General features: G+C 44.9%; 1 protein-coding gene across 2 annotated transcripts in view; it reads right to left on the minus strand.

Annotated features, from left to right (window-relative positions):
• Positions 1-1,924: 1,924 nt before the first annotated feature.
• The window catches only part of LRP8 (LDL receptor related protein 8), a 188,302-nt gene continuing 171,471 nt past the window's right edge, over positions 1,925-18,755 (minus strand). For both annotated transcript variants that reach the window (XM_074152761.1, XM_074152760.1), the window contains 12 exons: positions 16,710-16,829; positions 16,455-16,580; positions 14,444-14,615; positions 11,630-11,857; positions 10,952-11,070; positions 9,324-9,463; positions 7,192-7,333; positions 6,598-6,750; positions 5,737-5,967; positions 3,336-3,404; positions 2,959-3,131; positions 1,925-1,963 (listed from right to left, as the gene is read on the minus strand). In XM_074152761.1, the coding sequence (XP_074008862.1) occupies positions 1,925-1,963; positions 2,959-3,131; positions 3,336-3,404; positions 5,737-5,967; positions 6,598-6,750; positions 7,192-7,333; positions 9,324-9,463; positions 10,952-11,070; positions 11,630-11,857; positions 14,444-14,615; positions 16,455-16,580; positions 16,710-16,829 (1,712 nt within the window). The remainder of the gene's footprint in view (positions 1,964-2,958; positions 3,132-3,335; positions 3,405-5,736; positions 5,968-6,597; positions 6,751-7,191; positions 7,334-9,323; positions 9,464-10,951; positions 11,071-11,629; positions 11,858-14,443; positions 14,616-16,454; positions 16,581-16,709; positions 16,830-18,755) is intronic.

Below are 18,755 nucleotides of genomic sequence, written 5' to 3' on the forward strand. Positions count from 1 at the left end.
TTCTTAAAAAAGTATCAAAACTGTAGAACTTTCAAATATATTTACATTCGTCTGTTAGTTACAGTGTTATCACATACAGTCTTTTCTCAGTTTTTTTTCTTCATGCACACAGTGCATGGATTTGTAGAAACGGAGCTTGATACCTTAAAACAATAACGAGACATCTCAATCATTTTTTCACTGCCTTAAAATCTAAAATTGGAATAGAAGGATGCTTGATTATTTATGTATTGTCTATGCAGGCCACGAAGCCTTTTGAGAGTATGTATTATGTTTGTAATGCATACTGGGTCTTTAGACACTTTCTTCCTTTTCTTAGTCAAGAATCAACTTCCAGCTCACATTACACTGTAAATTTATTCTAAAAGAAAGTAAAACAAAAGGAAAAAAAAAAACCCAAAACCTATTCAGGCTAGTCTCTTCTACTCACTTAAATACCAAAGCTTGGACTGATGTAAGGAGGGTAGGAAATTTCCCTAGGTTTTGGTGAAGTTCAGGGAGGTGCTAGTCCATTATGCTGTGGCAGGTAAGTGTAGTCACTTCCCGTAGAATTCCCTGGGAATCTTACAGAATGAAATGAGAAAAAACAGTGTTTTTTTCCTGCAAGGTGCAGGATGACCCAGCCAAAGATACCGATAAGGCTCTGAATTTTTAACCTTTAATCTTCTTGCCTCATGCTGTGTGTATGGGAGAGCTACCACAGTGCAGGTGGTTCCACGGGCACTAATTTGGAAGATAATTGCTGCACTTCAAAGAATTCTATGTATGCTGAATTAAGACACTGCCCCCCAGCATCTCTTAAATTTGGGCTTATAGTCAGTATGAGTAAGGAGAAAGAGCAAGGAGGGAAGGAACTAACTGCTGTCATTGTGCTGGGGTGTTTTTCCTGATGAGCCAGGTGAAAGCGCTCACTTTGGGCATATGGAAGCGTATGGCTAAATCTTTTGTTTCTACTCATTCAAAGCTAATGTGAGAGATGCAAGATTCCCAGTGGGGAAAAAGCATTTAGATTTGTGTTTAGAACCAAACAGAAAACGTAAATCAAATTTGTACCACGCTGTAAAAAGCAACAAGACAAAAAAATTGGGCGCTGTAGGGGTTTTTCCTGACTGAAATGCTGTCAGCAATAGCGCTTCAGTGAAAAGCTCTGCAGATGAATCTTCCTGGATAGACTGGAAACTGTAAAAACAACCCTTACGAGCCAGTTTGGAAACTGGAGCTCTGTTATGGGAGCGCTTCATTTGTCAGCTGTCCCACCCTACAGCTCTTTCTTACTTAGTGTCTTTAGATGTCAAAGCAAACCTCTCAAACATCCTGTAAAAATTCAATTATTCCTAATTTTCATAAACTTAGGCTAGTAGTTTTAAAATATATATTTTTATATATAATTGTATATATTTATATGCCTATATATCTATCTAGACTAGATAGATATATACACAGATAATCTATGCACAGCAAGCCAAACATACAAAAAATAAATACTCTCACCCCTCTACTATATTTACAGAACAGACCTTATAATCCAGATTTTGTTAATAAATATTTCTAAACTGCCTGTACAGAATTTGTTTTACTTATGTTGATGGATAGCCACAAAGCGTATTCAACATATTTACAAAATATCTATAAATATAGTCTTAAAATAAAGCAATAGCTACTGAACCTTCAGCCTGGCTGGTTATGTACATTGAGTTAGTAGCTCAGCTGTCGCTTATTCACTATCACAAATGGGTAGTGCAACAAGTTAAAATGTGTATAAAAGATTATACATACAAAACTCTCACATCCTTTGGATGTTTGCAGTTCATTATAACTTTGTGGTTACCCTTCTGCAACATAAATAACGATCAAAAAGAAAAAGCAGGTTCTGTGATCCGAAGCAAATTTGTTCAGTGTCTTGGCTGGAGCAGCAACTTCATCCTCATGGCAACCCGTCATCTTCTAAGCTTAATGCTACACGCTGTGAGGGAAAACAAAACCAAAACCCACACTTGAGAAAATTCGAGACTTGTTATTTCTTGTTAAAAATCTCATTGTTGTCCCTAGTGTATTGGTGACAAATCTATTTTATGATTCGCCCCACCCCCCAAATGGAGTCGCTCGCTCAAGTGTTACTAAGGAGGTGTTGGGAAGTTCACTTCACTTGTGTATTGAATGAAGTTCCTTGTAAGGGGTGAACCTTCTCTAGTGGGATCTTCAGCAGGATCTTTAGATAATACAGGGCATTACCTACGTGCCTGCCCGCCTGCGGGAGCTCTGTTGCCTTCACTCATTAGTTACGGATCTTCATGCTTTCTTCTAACAATACAATGCTGTTAAAACAACCAATGCTTCGTCTCCCCAGAGCTGCTGCTTTGAAGGAGGCCCCTCTACAGAGAAACTGGTGCGCAGAACAGGTTCTCTCTCCTGCATACACAGGGCTTACTATCAAAGTGAGTGTCTGCTTTTTGTAGAGCTTAATCTTGCCAAGGCAAATTTCCTTAAACTTCTAACAGAACCTCATTCGTTCCTCCTTGTGAGGGATCTGACTCTTTTTTACACTGTCACATTATACAGAAAATATTCTCCCTGGTTTGTAGAGAAACTCAAGTTATCCTTAAGATATTTAGACACTTGGTAGAAATCTAAGAACAGATATAATGGAATCCAGAAGAGGATCAGTAACCAGCTGCCACATATTGACAGCTGGCTTTACACCGGCCAGCTGACTGGGGATATTGATTAGGACAATTATTCTTCATTCGAATAGAACATCTCATTATATAGACCACTGTATTCTAAGACAACTGCATGAGCTGCCTAGAAGTTTAGGCTTCTGCCTATTCAATGACTATTAAAGAAGTACTGGTGTTTGTCATTATATGGCAAATACCCAACACTGCTGGAGATAACTGTGTTAATCTAAACTCTAAACAAAATTAGTCTGCTCTGTCAGCAGTTTCCTCAGGCACTTACTGCTGGGTAGACATGGCCGATTTGGGCAGTCCGCCCAATGTGGATTTCGTCTTCATCTTCCTCTTCTGTTGTCTTCCTATACACTGGATTATCAAAATTCATGCTTTTAGTGTTCTTCCGTTTCCAGTTTCTCCAGATGAGGTATCCCCCCATGCACAGCAAGCCGATGACCACTGAGGAAAGGGGAAAGAAAGGGCTGTTAGCCGGGCATGAATCTGCTGGGATGGTCCCATGTAGTTATGCACAATTTGCACAATTTTCTCAAAGTCAGGCTTTTTTCCCCATTTTAACAGTTCCCTTTCCCACCCCCAGCCCTGAAATCGGAAGAGAGTATTTACACCAGCATTTTGGTATAAGGTTAAAGCAAATCAGCTTACCGACAGGAATGACGATTCCAATAACGGCTGCTGTCACAGTTGAATCAAAGCCTTGGTCATTATTTGCATCTGTAATTACAAATCATTCTGATCATTTAACTCATTTGCTGGTTTTTAAAGCCACGTCTAAAGAATGTATTACGTTAGTAACCATGCTGTTCTGCCCATCAGAAAGCTTTTGTAATCAAAGAATTTACGAAAAGTTTTGTGATAAAATTACTACGGAGAAGATAAAAAGCCTGTGCGCACAGATCTGGGCTGGGCTGAGCTCTCTCTTCTTAGGAACCAGGAACAGCCTGGCCAGGAGGCGCTGCTGCCCCCTCAGGACTGGAAATGACACACGGGGAGAGCGTGGCCAGTGACGCGCCGTGCTCAGCGCAATGTTATCGGGTAGAGAAGCTCTAACCAGAAAAGAGGGAGTGACTGTACTTGTGCCTCTTAATTTTCAAGCACAAAAAAGGGAGGCCAGTTCTAAAAACCGTGACGTTTAATGGAAATTCCACCCGTGGATCAGGGATGGTGAACAGTGCTCTGCAAAATCCACAGGACGCTTTCTGATACTGACACAATTAATGATTTATTGAGCTGTCAGAAGAAGAATGTAGTTCAAAGCCGTCTGCACAGCTTTTCTTTTTAATATTTTTTTTTTTTATTTATTGCCAGCTAAGGAGTTAGTCAACACATACATCACTCCCTGGTGCCGTCTGCCTCAGCATGAAGGATGATCCCAAAACTCAATATTCTACTTAAAAGAGGAAAAAAACAATTATTGGGAAAAATAATTAAAAAAGATATGAATGTACTTTTCATGTTTTATACTTAAAAATGTTTGCTCTGGGCTCTTATAATAGATCAGCACAGAACATTTATTTTTGCTAAAATACCAGGAATTGAGAGAGAAGGAACTAATTGTAGTTTGTCTTTTGATACACCAATTCATGGAACTTAAAAGGCAATTTGTCCTGTGAGATACTTCCCTGTGGCGGGTTGTTCTATTACATAGTTATTTACTCAATAATAACCCAGGTTATTTCAAATGTGGGTAATTAAAGCACCTTGCTTCCATGGCTTATTAAAAAGTTAATTATAGCATCTGAAAGAAATTTGCACATAAAGAAGTTAACGAATTTTAGAAATGGGGCTCTGCTTTCCCCCGTGCAGCGCAGAGCGTGCTGCGTGGCTGCTCCCGCAGCCTCCTCACGCAGGGATGGCTCAGCTTTGCTTTCCAGATGCAACGGAAACCGCCTGCTCCGCTCAGTGAAAGGTTTAGGGGAAAAAAAAAAAGTATTTTACTGTTTTTAAAGCAATCTAGATGTGTTTGAGGTCTGGAATGACAGTCCTGAGGAGTAAATTCTTTTCTCTGGACAATATTTTTTTATTTTTTGGAAAGGCAGCTCAGCTTTTCTCCTTTACCTGGGCAGCAGGATGTAGCGGGATTACCTGTTAGCGGGGAGATGGCTGGTAGGGTGGTGGTTCATTACTCACTCATTAAGTAACGGGAACTCGAGGAGAGCCTTTTCACTGAATTTCACTGAATTTTTTTATAGAGTTGGAAGGGACCATATAGATCATCTAGTCCAACTCCCCTGCTGAAGCAGGATTGCTTAGAGAATGCTACTCAGGACTGCATCCAGGCGGGTCTTGAAAATCTCCAAAGAAGGGGACTCCACAACCTCCCTGGGCAGCCTGTTCCAGGGCTCTGTCACCCTCACCGTGAAGAAATTCTTTCTCATATTCGAGTGGAACCTCCTATGTTCCAACTTGTGCCTGTTGCCCCTCGTCCTCTCACTGGGAACCACTGAAACACTTTTAGTGCTCTTCATTGGGATACTCTTCCGACATTGTAACGCAAAACTTCAAACACGTGTCATGGATCAGGCCACATTAGCATGCGAAGCACAGACACACAAAACGTGCAGCTCGTCTTGAGCTGTAGTAATTCCAAAGGTCCAGCAGGGTTAAAGCTGGACAGGAGGCATTTCTCACCCACAACGTGTGCTGGATCACATTAATAATTAAACAATTAGAACAGGTGAAGCACCTGTAGAAGCACCCATATTAGGGTGGTGCAGCACTACAAACAGCACTGACGCTGGGATGAACTAGTACCAGGCAGGCCCAAGGCAAAGACTAGTATGAACTCTCAGGTCCTTGTCCCTTTCATGTGTGTTGGATGAAAACTTAAGTCCCTCGGTAAGTTCCCCTGAGTGGCTGGAATCACATCAGCCATCATAATAGAGGGGTCTGCAGAGAGAAAACCTGCCGTCTCCTGCTGCGCAACAGGATGTGCCTGCGTCTGACCTGTTTATAACTGAAATGTTGGGTCAGGTCTCCCACCAGCGCGTGAGTGTTCGTGACACGGCTTATACAGAAAAAGAAAAGAGGAACCTCGTTCTCTTACAGTGCTGTGATAAATTGCTGTTTCCAGTGGTCATCTCAGAATCTACCAGGATGGATGTGGTGGAAAGTAAATGAAAACTTGGGGTGGTAATTGTAGCTTCTGATACAGCTTTGGGGACGACTTCAGTGGTGTCACTGGCACTGCCAAGTACAGTCGCGGTGGTCGTGGTACTGGCAGCACGGGATGCTGTGGTTGTAGAAACCAGTACAGTAGTTGAAGTAGTTGGAAGATCTGACAAGTGAGAGCAATAATGAAATTTGGTTAAAGTAAATACACAAAGCAAATCACAAATGGTGATATGAATCCGGGGAGGACTGTTACATTTACTGATTAGAAGCAGAAACCAAATTAGAGTTCTATTTACCAAACAGTCAGACTATCAATAGTACTCTGCCTAAAGCTACAGAAATGATTTCCTGAAGTCAAGCTTAATTTATTAAGAGTAATAAAGCGCTCTGGGTGGAAGGCAGTTAAGTTAAAAACTTTAAAACTTTATCAGTACTTCAGAAGATACTGGATTTGTACCAGGAACTATTTGCACGTTAGGGAAAACTACACCGAAACCACCTGTCTCTCCAGGATATTATCAGCAATGACTGTGGCCTCTCCAGATGCAGTATCTACAGGGCAGTAACATGGCAAATTTTAGTGATTTATTGACCATTCACACGTTTAGTGCCGGGCCTTATCCCTTTTTTCCTCTTCCTGCTATATTTTTTTCAGTAACGGACACGACGACGCTGTGTTCAGAAGACAGCAAGTAGCTGAATACGAAAATGAGCGTGTCCCACTGTCAGGAAATATATTCACTGTAAGTATGGTTTTGTTGGAATAGTGAAAGAGTGACGCGACTGTATTTACCTTTGTAGCATTTTTTCATGTCAGGACCCAGCCACATGTTGTCAGGACAGGCACACGTGTACTTGGGAGAGTGGGGAGAGATCTGAGGCGCAGGAAGACACAAATACTCACAGCCTCCGTTGGGCTGAGGACTGAGCTCACAGGAATCTGGAGCTGTTCAAGGATGGAAGAAAAGGCAAGTTATTTTTCTAATTACTTATTTCTTGTTCTTGGCAAAGAAATATCTCTAAGATGACTCTCTGCCACTCCCTACCTCAATTAATTGGGCTGCTTAAGCACCGTTACAGTTTGGAGCAGAGTGAAACCTTACACACCAGTATAAAAACTGCCCAAATATATAATGAATGTCAAACGTCACAGTGCTGGGAGTAACTTGCTGCTATCAAAGATGCTAATTAAACAGCTATTAACAAATTGCAGACTTTTCAATAAATGCTGCTGGTGAATTAATTACACAGGAACTTCAAACGTTAGGCATTGATTTCACGTTATTACCTGTGCTTTCTCTCTCATCAAGAACCATCAGGAAACGTCTCATTTACTAGCTCGAATAAACCTGACTTAGGGCCATGACACCCCGAGGACACGTCTTACCTTTGGGTTGCTTTAATTCATGAAATACCACGATGTCATGAGGATTATTGAGATTTTCTGCCAAAACGGAGATGTCCAAGCCGTTCAGCCTGTTTGCGCTGAAGATTGCTTCATTCTCCAGGTCAGTCCAGAACACTCTGTCCTGCAGGAAAGGCACAGGATTTCTGACCTGGCCCTGCTCAAATCCAACTCGAGTTGGATTAAACTCCAGTAATCACAAACTCATTGCACTGTGTTCCTGCCTTGGGGCACTTCGGTTTGTGCTACTTCTATCTGCGTTTTTCTTTTTTCCCCCCACACTGTCATTTCTAATGGGGAAAAGCACAGCATTCCTACATGTTTACAAAGTGCTTAGTGTGCTTAGTAAAGTGAAGTGCTGAGATAGGATGGGGAAGGCAGAGTTTCAAACACACGCTTAGCACGAGAGACAAACTGCAAGGAAGCCGTTAGCCCTGGGCCCTGCCACTGGGTACCTGTGTATAAACTAATGGATGCCCATTTGTGTAGTAATTTCTGCAGAGCTCGGCAGGTCTTAGGTCTTCCTTGACTGTACTATTTAATCACAGAATCATAGAATCTTCATGGTTGGAAGGGACCTTTGAGATCATCGGGTCCAACCACAAAAAAACCAAAACAAAAAACAAAAAAACAACCAACCAACCAAAAAACAAACCACACACCCCACACCCACCCACAAACAGACAAAAACCAACAATCTCGGGCACTAGAGCATGCCCTGAAGTGCCACGTCTACACGTTTCTTAAATACCTCCAGGGATGGTGACTCCACCGCCTCCCTGGGCAGGCTGTTCCAGGGCCTGACCACCCTCTCAGTAAAGTAATTCTTCCTAATATCTAATCTAAACCTCCCCTGCTGCAACTTCAGACCATTTCCTCTGGTCCTGTCATTATTCACCTGGGAGAAGAGGCCAACACCCACCTCTCTACACCCTCCTTTCAGGGAGTTGTAGAGGGCAATGAGGTCCTCCCTCAGCCTCCTCTTCTCCAAACTAAACATGCCCAGTTCCCTCAGCTTCTCCTCATATGACTTGTTCTCTAGACCCCTCACCGATTACTGCACTGCTCTTAATAAGGCTACAGTGTGACACTGAATTGTACAAGAGCATTGAATCTACAGGACTAATTGGGTTTTCAATGGAACATACTCAAGAAGGAATTGGAAGCTTTTGTGAAAATAGGCTTGTATCTTTGTCGGATCAGAGCTATAATTTTAGGGGAAAGGGAAGTTTCTCTGATGTGTGGCAGGGTTTGTGTGTCACAACTGGAGCAGCTCAGCCTGAAAGAGAATTATCTGCTCCTTTCAGAACCAGGTGAACAAACACCTTTTTGATGCCAAGTCCCCAACCTCAGGAAGGCACTGGAGCACAGTGACTGCAGGGGGAGCCCTGCGAGTGCCTCGCTGGCACCGACACTCCCAGCTCCAGCCTTCAGACTCCCGAGACAGGTGAAAACCTTGCTGGGGATACTTCTGCAGATCCTGGGATGGGCAACAGAAACAACCAGCCAATGCTGCAAAATTTAAGGAGCCGTCCTCCCCTGAGGGTTGTGTGGGCAGCAGAGAATGTAACACAGGTATGTAAAGCTGGTGTGAAGCAAAGCTGGGGAGAGCAGCAGTGCTCCACTGCAGGCTGAGGGGCTGCTCTGAGCCCACGCAGCTCCCCTCACAGTCCGGCTTTCAAAAGATGAGACATGTTGCAGTGTCACTCAGTGAATGGTTGTCCCACCTGTAATCACAGTAAGTGGCCTCTCCCTTCCCTTCCTAATAGTTTTGGCCTTTGCACGGGCAGTTGGCTCAATTCAGATCAAGGAAAACCCCCCCACCCATTTTCCGGTTCTGTGGGAGGTGTTACACTGGGCACCACCAGTCCCTCAGGGATGCACCGGTACTACGTTAGGTTAGAGTAGGAGCATGAGATAACGTGTCGCTCCTGATTAAGGGCTTTAGAAAACAATTTTCCCTGCTGAACCCGCACCAGGTTAATCGGTTTCTATAGCAGCGAACACCCTCGCTGAGCTTTCTGTGCTATGCAAAGAGCAGAGCTTTTAATCAAGAAGAGCTCTGAGACTTCTTGCAGTCTCCAGTCTGTTCTGCATCCGTTTTCGACTCTTACCTCAAACACTGCTAAGCCAAAAGGATGGCTCAGATCGTCGACAGAAGAGATCAGAACTTTTCTGTTGCTGCCGTTGAAATCAATGCAGGACAGTGAATGCAATTTGGAGTCTACCCAGTAGAGACGCTGATTCAGCAAATCTGGAAAGTGAAACACAATGAAGCAAAATTACACAGAGCTCCTGCAACTCTTTTTCTCTTGCCCAGCATGTTTTTCCTGCTGGCAGCATGACTAATCTCTTTATTATTGGGCCCTTTTTTTTTTTTTAACACTAGTTCTGATTTTGAATCAGTGCCCAGATATGCTGGGATAAGGCCCTATAAATAAGATTAAAAAGGAGGAACATTCTGTTGTGTGTATGGGGAATGCCTGACCAGCAGCTTGGTACAATGAGGTTCTTTTGTTACCAGGAGGAGCGGGCCAGCAGCAGCTCGGGCTTCCCAGAGTCACCCCAGGAGCGCCTGAGCGAGAACCTTCGTCCCTCTTGACGCTATTCAGTCCTTGGCCTCTCGCTGGAGAACAACCACAGTGATTGAAATGAAACTCCTCCCCAAAGGAGATGTGCGGTTTACACATTTTTCAGTGAAGAACACCCCTGGGTCCAGAACCCCTTGTTGTGCTGCAGGCTGGGGGAGTGCTGGTGGCGGGGACACTCCTGCCACAACCAGCGAGGTTTCGGGGAGGGTGCAGGTAAGAGGGGGAGGGAAGGCTCCAGTGTTCTTTAGAATGCTAAGCACCGTACTTCTCTTCCTGGAGCAAATTCACTCATTTTGGATGAGATTCACTAAACAGAATGCGCATGGATGAGTGCCAACACAAAACGAGTTCTGTAATTAAACAAGTCATTAATTAATTTCTTAATTACTAAAGGACAACATTATTTGTTCACAGCAGCAGCACTTCAGCACTACGCAATGGCAGCAGCATTTGCTCCTACATCCCTGTCACGACTGGAATTTTCCAAGTATAAAGCCAAGCAGAGAACTTCACATCTGCATGGTGTTAAACGCGTATGGCTGTGACTCCAGAGGAGGCTGTCCCCTGCTGTCCCATGAGGACAGGAAACCTCCCTTCCACTCCTGGAACTTGGTGTGGCAGCGAAGAATGACCACAGCCCTTTGTGTGCCAGCAGGATGCAGGATATGAGCCAAGATGGGTTCCATCTCTCTCCCTCCACCCAGGGGGGCTGGGCAGGCACGTGGGAACGGGCTCTGCAGGCCATGTCTCTTTCCTTGATGCATTAATCAGTCCAATGAAGTACCTTGACACTGCTCCTGAGACAGGTTCAGGTCCAGAGACTGGCACCAAAGACTCTCTGATGCTTCCTGGACTTCCAAAGGGTTGTTGCAGCTCTGCGTCCTCCCCCCAAATTTCCCTGTGCCTTAAGGTACACCTGAAAGCAACTCGGAGCTCCTGGAGTGTGAGGTTCTGACTGTGGCAAGACTTACCACCTCTGCTTACTACAGAAATAAAATCGCTCATGTCTGTGAGCAGTAAATGACACAGCATTTCCAGGATTTTTGTGTGCAGGTGCCTTTGCATGTTTATAATTTTTTTTTCCTACTTAACAATAAAAATAGATTTACGTCAGCCACAGCGGATGCTGTAGCTCTAACCTGGGCACTTACCAAGCGTGATGCCATTTGGCCACTCAATGTTGTCAGTCACCAGCACTTGCCGCCCCACGCCGTTCAGGCCAGCTTTCTCGATCTTAGCTTTGTCTCCCCAGTCAGACCAGTACATGAACCTGAAAGAGACAGATGCAAGGAAACAGTCAATTGGACCCCCATAGTCCAGAAATCTGCACTACTAATCAGAGCAGGAGGTGCACTTGCTCTTTCCTTAATATAGCAAAGCCCCTCAGCCACTTCACTTAATTCTGATACGCACCCAGTGGAGCCACACACTGTCTCACACGGTCCTCTGCACCAGAATGCAAAATGTCACCTTAGTAACCCCATGCAAACTGTCTCCTGGTGTGTCTGCTAGGTACACGGACTGCACTTATCCAAGCAGCCCATACATGTCAGACAGACTACTTAATTTCCCAACACGACCTGTGTGCCTGGACCAGCTCAGGACCATCGAACACATGACCTGACTATTATTTTCAGAACTTTAACAGCAGTGGCCTTCCAAAGGGTTAGTTGAACCACCTCAGCAGTCCCATTTAAGTTCAATGGATCTATCTATCTTAAAGGGCACGTGTAAGTCTTGGTAAGAACCACCCACAAGTTTGTAAGAGGCAGAAAGACGACTAGATTGCCCCTGTTAGTGAAGGGAGTGTTTGTGGTCTTTACACCTACCTCCTTGTGGGATCAACGGCAATGGCTCTTGGCTCACTGAGGCCGCTGTTGAAAAGTGTCCTTCTCCTGCTTCCATCTGCAGTAGCCACTGAGATGGTCTTGTTCCCGGAATCCGTCCAGTAGATATTCTTATGAACCCAGTCTATTGCCAGTCCTTCGGGAGAGTTCAGCTGGCTGTCTATCAAAATCACCTGCTCAGCGGTGTCACTGGCTTTGTCTATGTAGGCGCTGCAAAGACAGGACTCGTCACTGGACTGAGACACAGCACAGAGAGGGCTGTGCAGATGCGCGTGGGTTGGACCTCAGACAGCTGAATGCCGGGTAGCACCACTCCTACCCCACGGAAAGAAAGTGCACATGGAGCAACTTCATTGACACAGAAACCTTTACAGCTGCATCCTTCCACTTTCTCCCACAAATTGTTATTTCCCTGTATCTGGATGGCAGGCGTTTGCAGGATGGGAATTCTCATTTTATTTTTCTACCTGCCTCCTGCTATAACTGCAGAACTCAGCAAAACATTTGACTTCAGGCACATTAACTTCAATAGCATCGATTCATGGGATTTATGGACGTTAGAAAGATAATCTCCAGTGCTCTGCTGAACAGAGTTGAACTTGGCATGCAAATAAACGTGCTTAAATGTATTGTAGAATTAGGACCTGTGTAACTAATTATGATTCATCAAAGGAATTCATGGACCTGTATTAATTTGGCAAGAGATCTCTTGTTGGATACGAAGAAAATGTTCAGTAAATATCAGCGGCAGCCTCAAAATCTCTCAAAATGTTAACAAAAGGCAGCAAACTCCACATGGATGTTTCGTAAGTAACTCAGTGTTGCTTTTACAAGCAGAGAGGCTGATTCTGCTCTGTTGCCCCTGCACCAGTATCAATTGCACCGAGCGAACTGAAATGGAGTTATTCTGAGTTTGCATCAGTGTTTAGAGCTTAGTCTGGCTCTTAGAATAATTTGGTACATCTTAAAGAAGTTACAAACTGCAGAATGGGTTATTTTTTCCTCCTCTGAACATCTGAAATGCCAAGATGATTTACAACTTCTGTTCACTGGCCATTCTGCCTTTGGGCATGGAATGAGAAGGTAAGTCATAGGGGAGCTGAGCTCTCAAGTATCTGATCAGAGACTTGGAAACAAATGTCTAAACCCAGGAATTTTTAACACCGTTTTATGGTCCGTGACTCAGGATGGAATGGCTACTCAGAGTCAGTCTGGATCAACAGCAAAAGCTGCTGCATCTTCTCTACAAGGAATGGTTTGGTTTCTCTCTGACCCAACACCAAATGAACAGGCTCCTACAGCTTTCAGAACGGGAGGGCTGAAATACAGAGGTGACATTTCAATCCTCCCAGTAACTAAATACTGTAGAATATTTTCCGACACCCCAATGAGGACATCACCTCAATAGGTGAGGGACTGGAAAGGCAAATGAGGCCAACGTTAAGAGAGATGGGATCTCTTGCTAGCGATTACTTCCTGTACAATAATTTTCACCTTGTAATAGCCTCTAACAACTCCAGACTGTTTTTCCCCTACAGGTCTCCTGCAGGTGGAGTCCTGTTTCTCTGCTGGAGGGACACGGTGAGCTTTTGTTTAGAAGGGTTTGATATTGGTGATAGTAGCAGCATCTTAAACAGGAACATTAATTGTTATGAAGTTATGATTGCAGAGGTTGGTCTGCAGAAAAGGTGGGACTTACAAAAAAGCTAATGCAAGCAGGAGTAAGAAAGAGAAAAATTCGGCTGTTTGGAAGAAGAAAAAGAGTTGGTACTATCAGGGGGCCCCAGCGCCCCAGGGCATTCCCTGTCAGAGAGCTGCGGAAGGACCAGTGTGTCTTGAATAATTCTCTGGGCATGAACACGAAGCCCTCACCCATCTTCTGTGCCTGCAGAACCAGTCACAGTGAAAGCAGCCAGCTTTCTTCTGAGCCACCTCCCCACTCTCAGAGCCCCCTCAGGGCCACGTAGGGTACCTGCCACCTACTTGAGTGCTCAATACTCAGCACAGCCTGGGCAAATTTCCCTGCCAATGCCAGGGAGCTCCCACAGCCTGCAGAAACCCTGGCTGGGCTCCCACGCACTGAAACCAATCAACCTTTGCTTGATCATTAGCTAAAATCCAGAACAAATCACTGTAGAAGCTGCAACAGGGTGCAATAGCTATGCAAATCACAATATACATGGGGGATTTTCAGCGCATAAATTAAATGCATTTTTGACTAGGCCCACTCACAAGCCCCAGCACATAATACTGTGATGGACGCCATAAAAACAGCTGGAGGAGGAGGGAGAATGAGAATTACAGAACGTGTGCTGTGGTCAAGTGCTATGAATTTAAGTCCAGTCTACCAGCGACCGCAGTGGGCAGCGAGTATCTGTGTTGCTACCTCCCTGCTCCTGCCATTTGCCTCCTTTGTGCTCTCAGATGCTGAGTCCTTTGTGGCTTCACGTGTAGCGAGCACACACGGCAGCACTCTCAGGCAGTGCTGCTTCGCAATATTATCATTCAGTAAACGAGAGCCTACCTGTAATTGCACAAATACAGCAGGGTCTATTATTGATAAAAAGCCTTCCTGTATTATCAAAACCAGTAACTGCACAAGCCTCTGAATTCGTTATCAATTCCTGAAAAAGCTTATGAATTCTGGGCCACAATAGGTAACTCAGTAAGGGAAAGAAAGGCCCTCAGGATCACTGTACCCTGCATTGTTTTCTGCTGACTGTCCTTAAGGGGTACAGATTGAACCATAGCTTTGGAAAGGTACCAAAACACACACATCCTTCTCTTGCTCCTTACCTGTAGATTTTTCGGTAGAACAAATCACACCAATATATTCTGTTTGTTGCCACCTCCACGTCCAGCGCCACGACATTCTTCAACATGGGGATGATGCGAGAGTAGTCCCTTTTCACCAGGTCTATTTTACGGACCTCATGGCGATTGGTGAAGATCAGGTACGGACTCTTGCCTACCACAGAAAATAAGGGCATTTGTCATTTTAGCAGCTGACCCAAGGGCTGGATTCAGCTTTCATTTCTCAAACAACAACAGAACTATCAGTTACTGATAGTTCTGCTTTGAAAGGGAGCTTTACACAGAGGCAGAGCTATCACACAGGGACACAGAGGACCACAGCACCTCTGTGGTCACTACTAGAAGCCCACTGGCTCTTGGGCTGCCCATTCTGCTAAGCCACAAGCAAAACTCTGGGGAACATTCTCACCTTCAATTACACATTTTAGGTACAAAATACATGGGCCACATTTTGGTGACTCATGGCTAGGACAAGGAAGAGACAGCCCTCTGGGCTGGCTGGAGGGAAGGGAAGTGGCCAGACTTAAGGCATGATAGAGCCAGGACTGATTGCCAGGGAGGAATTTTTGACCATGACATACACGCGGAACTCACACAGTCCACCTGAGCACCAGCGCTCAGGCAGTTCACATCTCCTTTTTGTGAAGCCAGAGCCTGCAGCCTGGGTGCTGGTGACACTGCTACTGCAACCATGATCTCAGGCCAGCCCAGGCCAGACTCTTTCATGGAGCATGGAGTTGATGGGAGAGCAGGACACACAGAAACTCAATACTTATTTTGCTTAGAAGACCATAGCAGGCACCTTAGACTCCACAGTTACTCAGAGTGGGCCCCATAGAGGCCAGTTTCCTACTAGAGGAGGCAGACACCTATGGGTCTAGGCTGAGATCAAAAGCTGCACATTCCTGTCCTCTGCAAGTAGCACAGCATGGGATTCTCTGTGTTCTTAAGTGTCACTAAAATAAGCCACGAGTCAAACAGCTAAAGCTTTAGTTTGCTCTTTGTCCACCTCCCTGTTTGAGGTAGGGACAGGATGGGAGGCTCAGAGCAAGCTTTAGTAGGTTAGACTAGTTTGTTTCCAGCAGTGGCCAGTAGAAGATCCTAATGAAGAGCATCTTTGCACTGGGAAGGACAAAAGGGGATTGAGGAACATGATACTGAAAGGGAAGAGGTGGGACAAGGTTCTAGTGCTGGAGTATGTGGTGCCGCAGGGTTCCAAGTACAGACTCTCAGACACAACAGTATTTTCCAACCAACAAGCAGATCAGTGTCCCAGGATTTGGGTCAGTCCTAACTCACTGTAGGTGTGGCACTAACAGACTTTATGAGGACAGCCGGACACTGTAGATACCATATAGAACTTGGGAAAAAGAGGCCACATGGATGCACAGGAAAACACTAGAGAAGCAATTTTGTATTGCAGGTAACTCACCCTTCCCCAAGAGACCCACTATTTCCATTAAAGAAACCTTCAGCATGGCCAGTGCTCAGTCTTGCACAATTCAATCTTCCATCCCTCTGACATTAACATTCATTTTTGCAATAAAGTCAAACAAACTGCTGGTGTTCACCTTGGTATTTGCATAAGAGGCTGGGAAGGTGGAGAGGTAGTTAACCTGCAATGCTTCAATTAGGATGATTTCGTCCTTTTAATACCACTACCACTAAATGGTTTTGCTGCACTGTTTTTAATAACACCTGTCAAGAGACTTTCTTTTCTAGTTTCAGCTTCGAACAGCTGACTAGTGACTGCAATCTTGCTCTGTACACTGTTAAAATATTCTGATCTGCATGATCAGTAGTTCTTGCCTAGAGACGCATCTGCTATCACTGCAGCAGTTCCGTGCTGCTCGAAATGAAATGCCTTTGCTTGCTTGCTTTGCTGCTTTCCTTTTGTTTCTGTTCCCCTCGCCTCAGCCCCTGCAAGCGTGTTTTCTTATCGGAGTCGTGATGTTGAGCAAGCAGAGTTTAAGCGCCTGTGGGGCTGTCTTACCTACAGCTTTGCAGTTCTTCGACAGGGTGTCCATCTCGTATCCCTCGTAGCATTCGCATTTGTAGTCCCCCTTGTAATTAATGCAGATCTGGCTACAAGCGTCTGGATTCTCACATTCATCTATGTCTGAAAGGAGTGTTTGAAACCCATCAATAACTTGAAATCAAACCATCTGTGATGGAGCAATGCTGAAGTGAATATAATCACGTCTCTGTATGGTGAAACACAAGGGACTGCTGTTTGCATGTAAATTACCTCCACACGTTTTTTTATCCAGAAGCTTGTATCCGGGCGGGCATTCGCATTCATAACCGATCTTCAAGTCTTTGCATATGTGTGAGCAACCACCGTTGTTCATAGAGCATTCATTAATACCTGGAAGGGATATACAGATCATCTATGACAAAGGAGGGCTTTTAGTTGCAAGATGGAATAAAATTAAGGGAGGTCAAGGTCCTCAGAATTTTTCACGTATCTATCAGCTTTTGGTAGCCCGGGAGCTGGCCCCATAGAGCATACGAGTGATTTCACAGATAGGAAGTCACTACCGTATCACTTTGTTGCCCTTTATTATTCCAAACCAACACTGTAGGATCATTTGGACTGAAAGGCAGTGGCTAAATGAATGGGGAGCCCTGGGGATACAGTGTATGTAAATCTCTGCATCTCATCCCATCAGAGAGCTCATGTTTTGAGCATGATCCGCCACATGTGAGAAACTTCCAAGGGACCTAAGGGCTCTCTCCAGGAGACTCCTTCTTCCCCGTGCGCTGGTTCATGTTGACTTTTCTGAACAGTCTCTCTGAGCTTTAATAATTCATGCTGGGGGAGTCTCATCTCCCAGGGGCCAGCTATTTTGAAATACTGTACTATTTTCCCATCTAGCTCCAAGGAATGATCTATGTGAAAATTCCAGAAAACACCAAAGTACAGTCTGTCAGAGATACTCCATTAGCACTGAGGTACAGTCCTCCCACAAACACCTCCCACACGACAGTCTCTGCTGGCAGCCTGCATCAGCCCAAGCGTGCAATTTATGTAGCAACAGCCCCCCATCCTCTCCTGGGTCCCTGTCTAATCCAAGGCCACCTCTCTGATCCCGCTTTCAAGTGCTGAAATGAAAAACAGACTAAATGGATCCTTGTAACTAGAACTGAAGGAGAGGTTGAGGAAAGCTGGTTTCCTGTCAGAAATAACATCTCTTGTTGTTGTAGTTAACCTACGCAAGGTGAAGAGAAAGTCTTACCTAAGTAAGACTGCTGAACAGCAGCTGTGGGATTTCAGGGATAGAGGGCTCACTAGAACAAACAAAACTGATTTGCTTCAATCTGTAATGCAATTTAAAGGCAAATTTTTCATCTATCTTTTACTTCTTGCTTCCTCGCACACTGCAGGTGAGCAGTACAGCAGAGCCATTAAACCAGTGCTCTTGGAAGACAATGAAAACAACCACAAGCCCATTAAGTCAGTAAGACTAGGAAAATATCATGCCAGAAGGAACTCCATCTCAGCTCTGGGATGCTTTCACCTTCTTATCACACACACATACAGATATCAATACATTATTAATAGAGCACATTCGCTAGGCTCCAAGAAGGTGTCCACAGACTCACATTGTCTATTGTCACTGTTCAATGATGTTTATTAATGGGTATCACCTATTCCTATACCTGCACAGGCTTCTAGCAAATTGGGTCATAAACATGCACAACTGCTCTCTGCAAAATACTACAAAGGCTGTTTTGACTAACAAGGAAGCCCTTGCTCAGATGATTCCCCTGGTTTCAGAGGTGCTTTGTGGAATGGATTTAGGGACTGTAAATTGAGTGCTGGTTCACTTGCCGCATTTCTCAATAGGAGCTGAGGAGGAGCCAGGCAGAGATGTTTGCCTGCTCTCTTTCTGCTGAGCAGCTGCTGCCCATTACCCAAACTTCAGCGGTGTATTCACTGTCTGCCTAAAATCAGACAAGTGATGTTCTGCCTTGCGCTGTGCTTTTTTGGGGGAATCTCGGAGGGCATTGCAGTGCCTAGCGCACAGCCAGCCAGACACACCAAGATGAGGAGCATGCCCTGCACCTCCTGCCTTCTTCGTGGATTACTTGGGGGTGGGCATTACATTCACAGCAATCCACATCATTCTGCACTCTTTAAGAAACACGTTTCCTCTGGGGGCTGTTCCCTGCTCAGCTTCCTAACTCAAATGACGCTCCACTGCCAGCCTGGGACTGCACTGAGTCAGCCACAGCACCACCGTGAGGTTGAGCACCAAGCCCAGCTGTGCCGTGCCACTGCCTGGTGTCC

The sequence above is a fragment of the Numenius arquata genome, chromosome 8, assembly GCF_964106895.1.
Source record: "Numenius arquata chromosome 8, bNumArq3.hap1.1, whole genome shotgun sequence".
NCBI classification, from domain to species: domain Eukaryota; kingdom Metazoa; phylum Chordata; class Aves; order Charadriiformes; family Scolopacidae; genus Numenius; species Numenius arquata.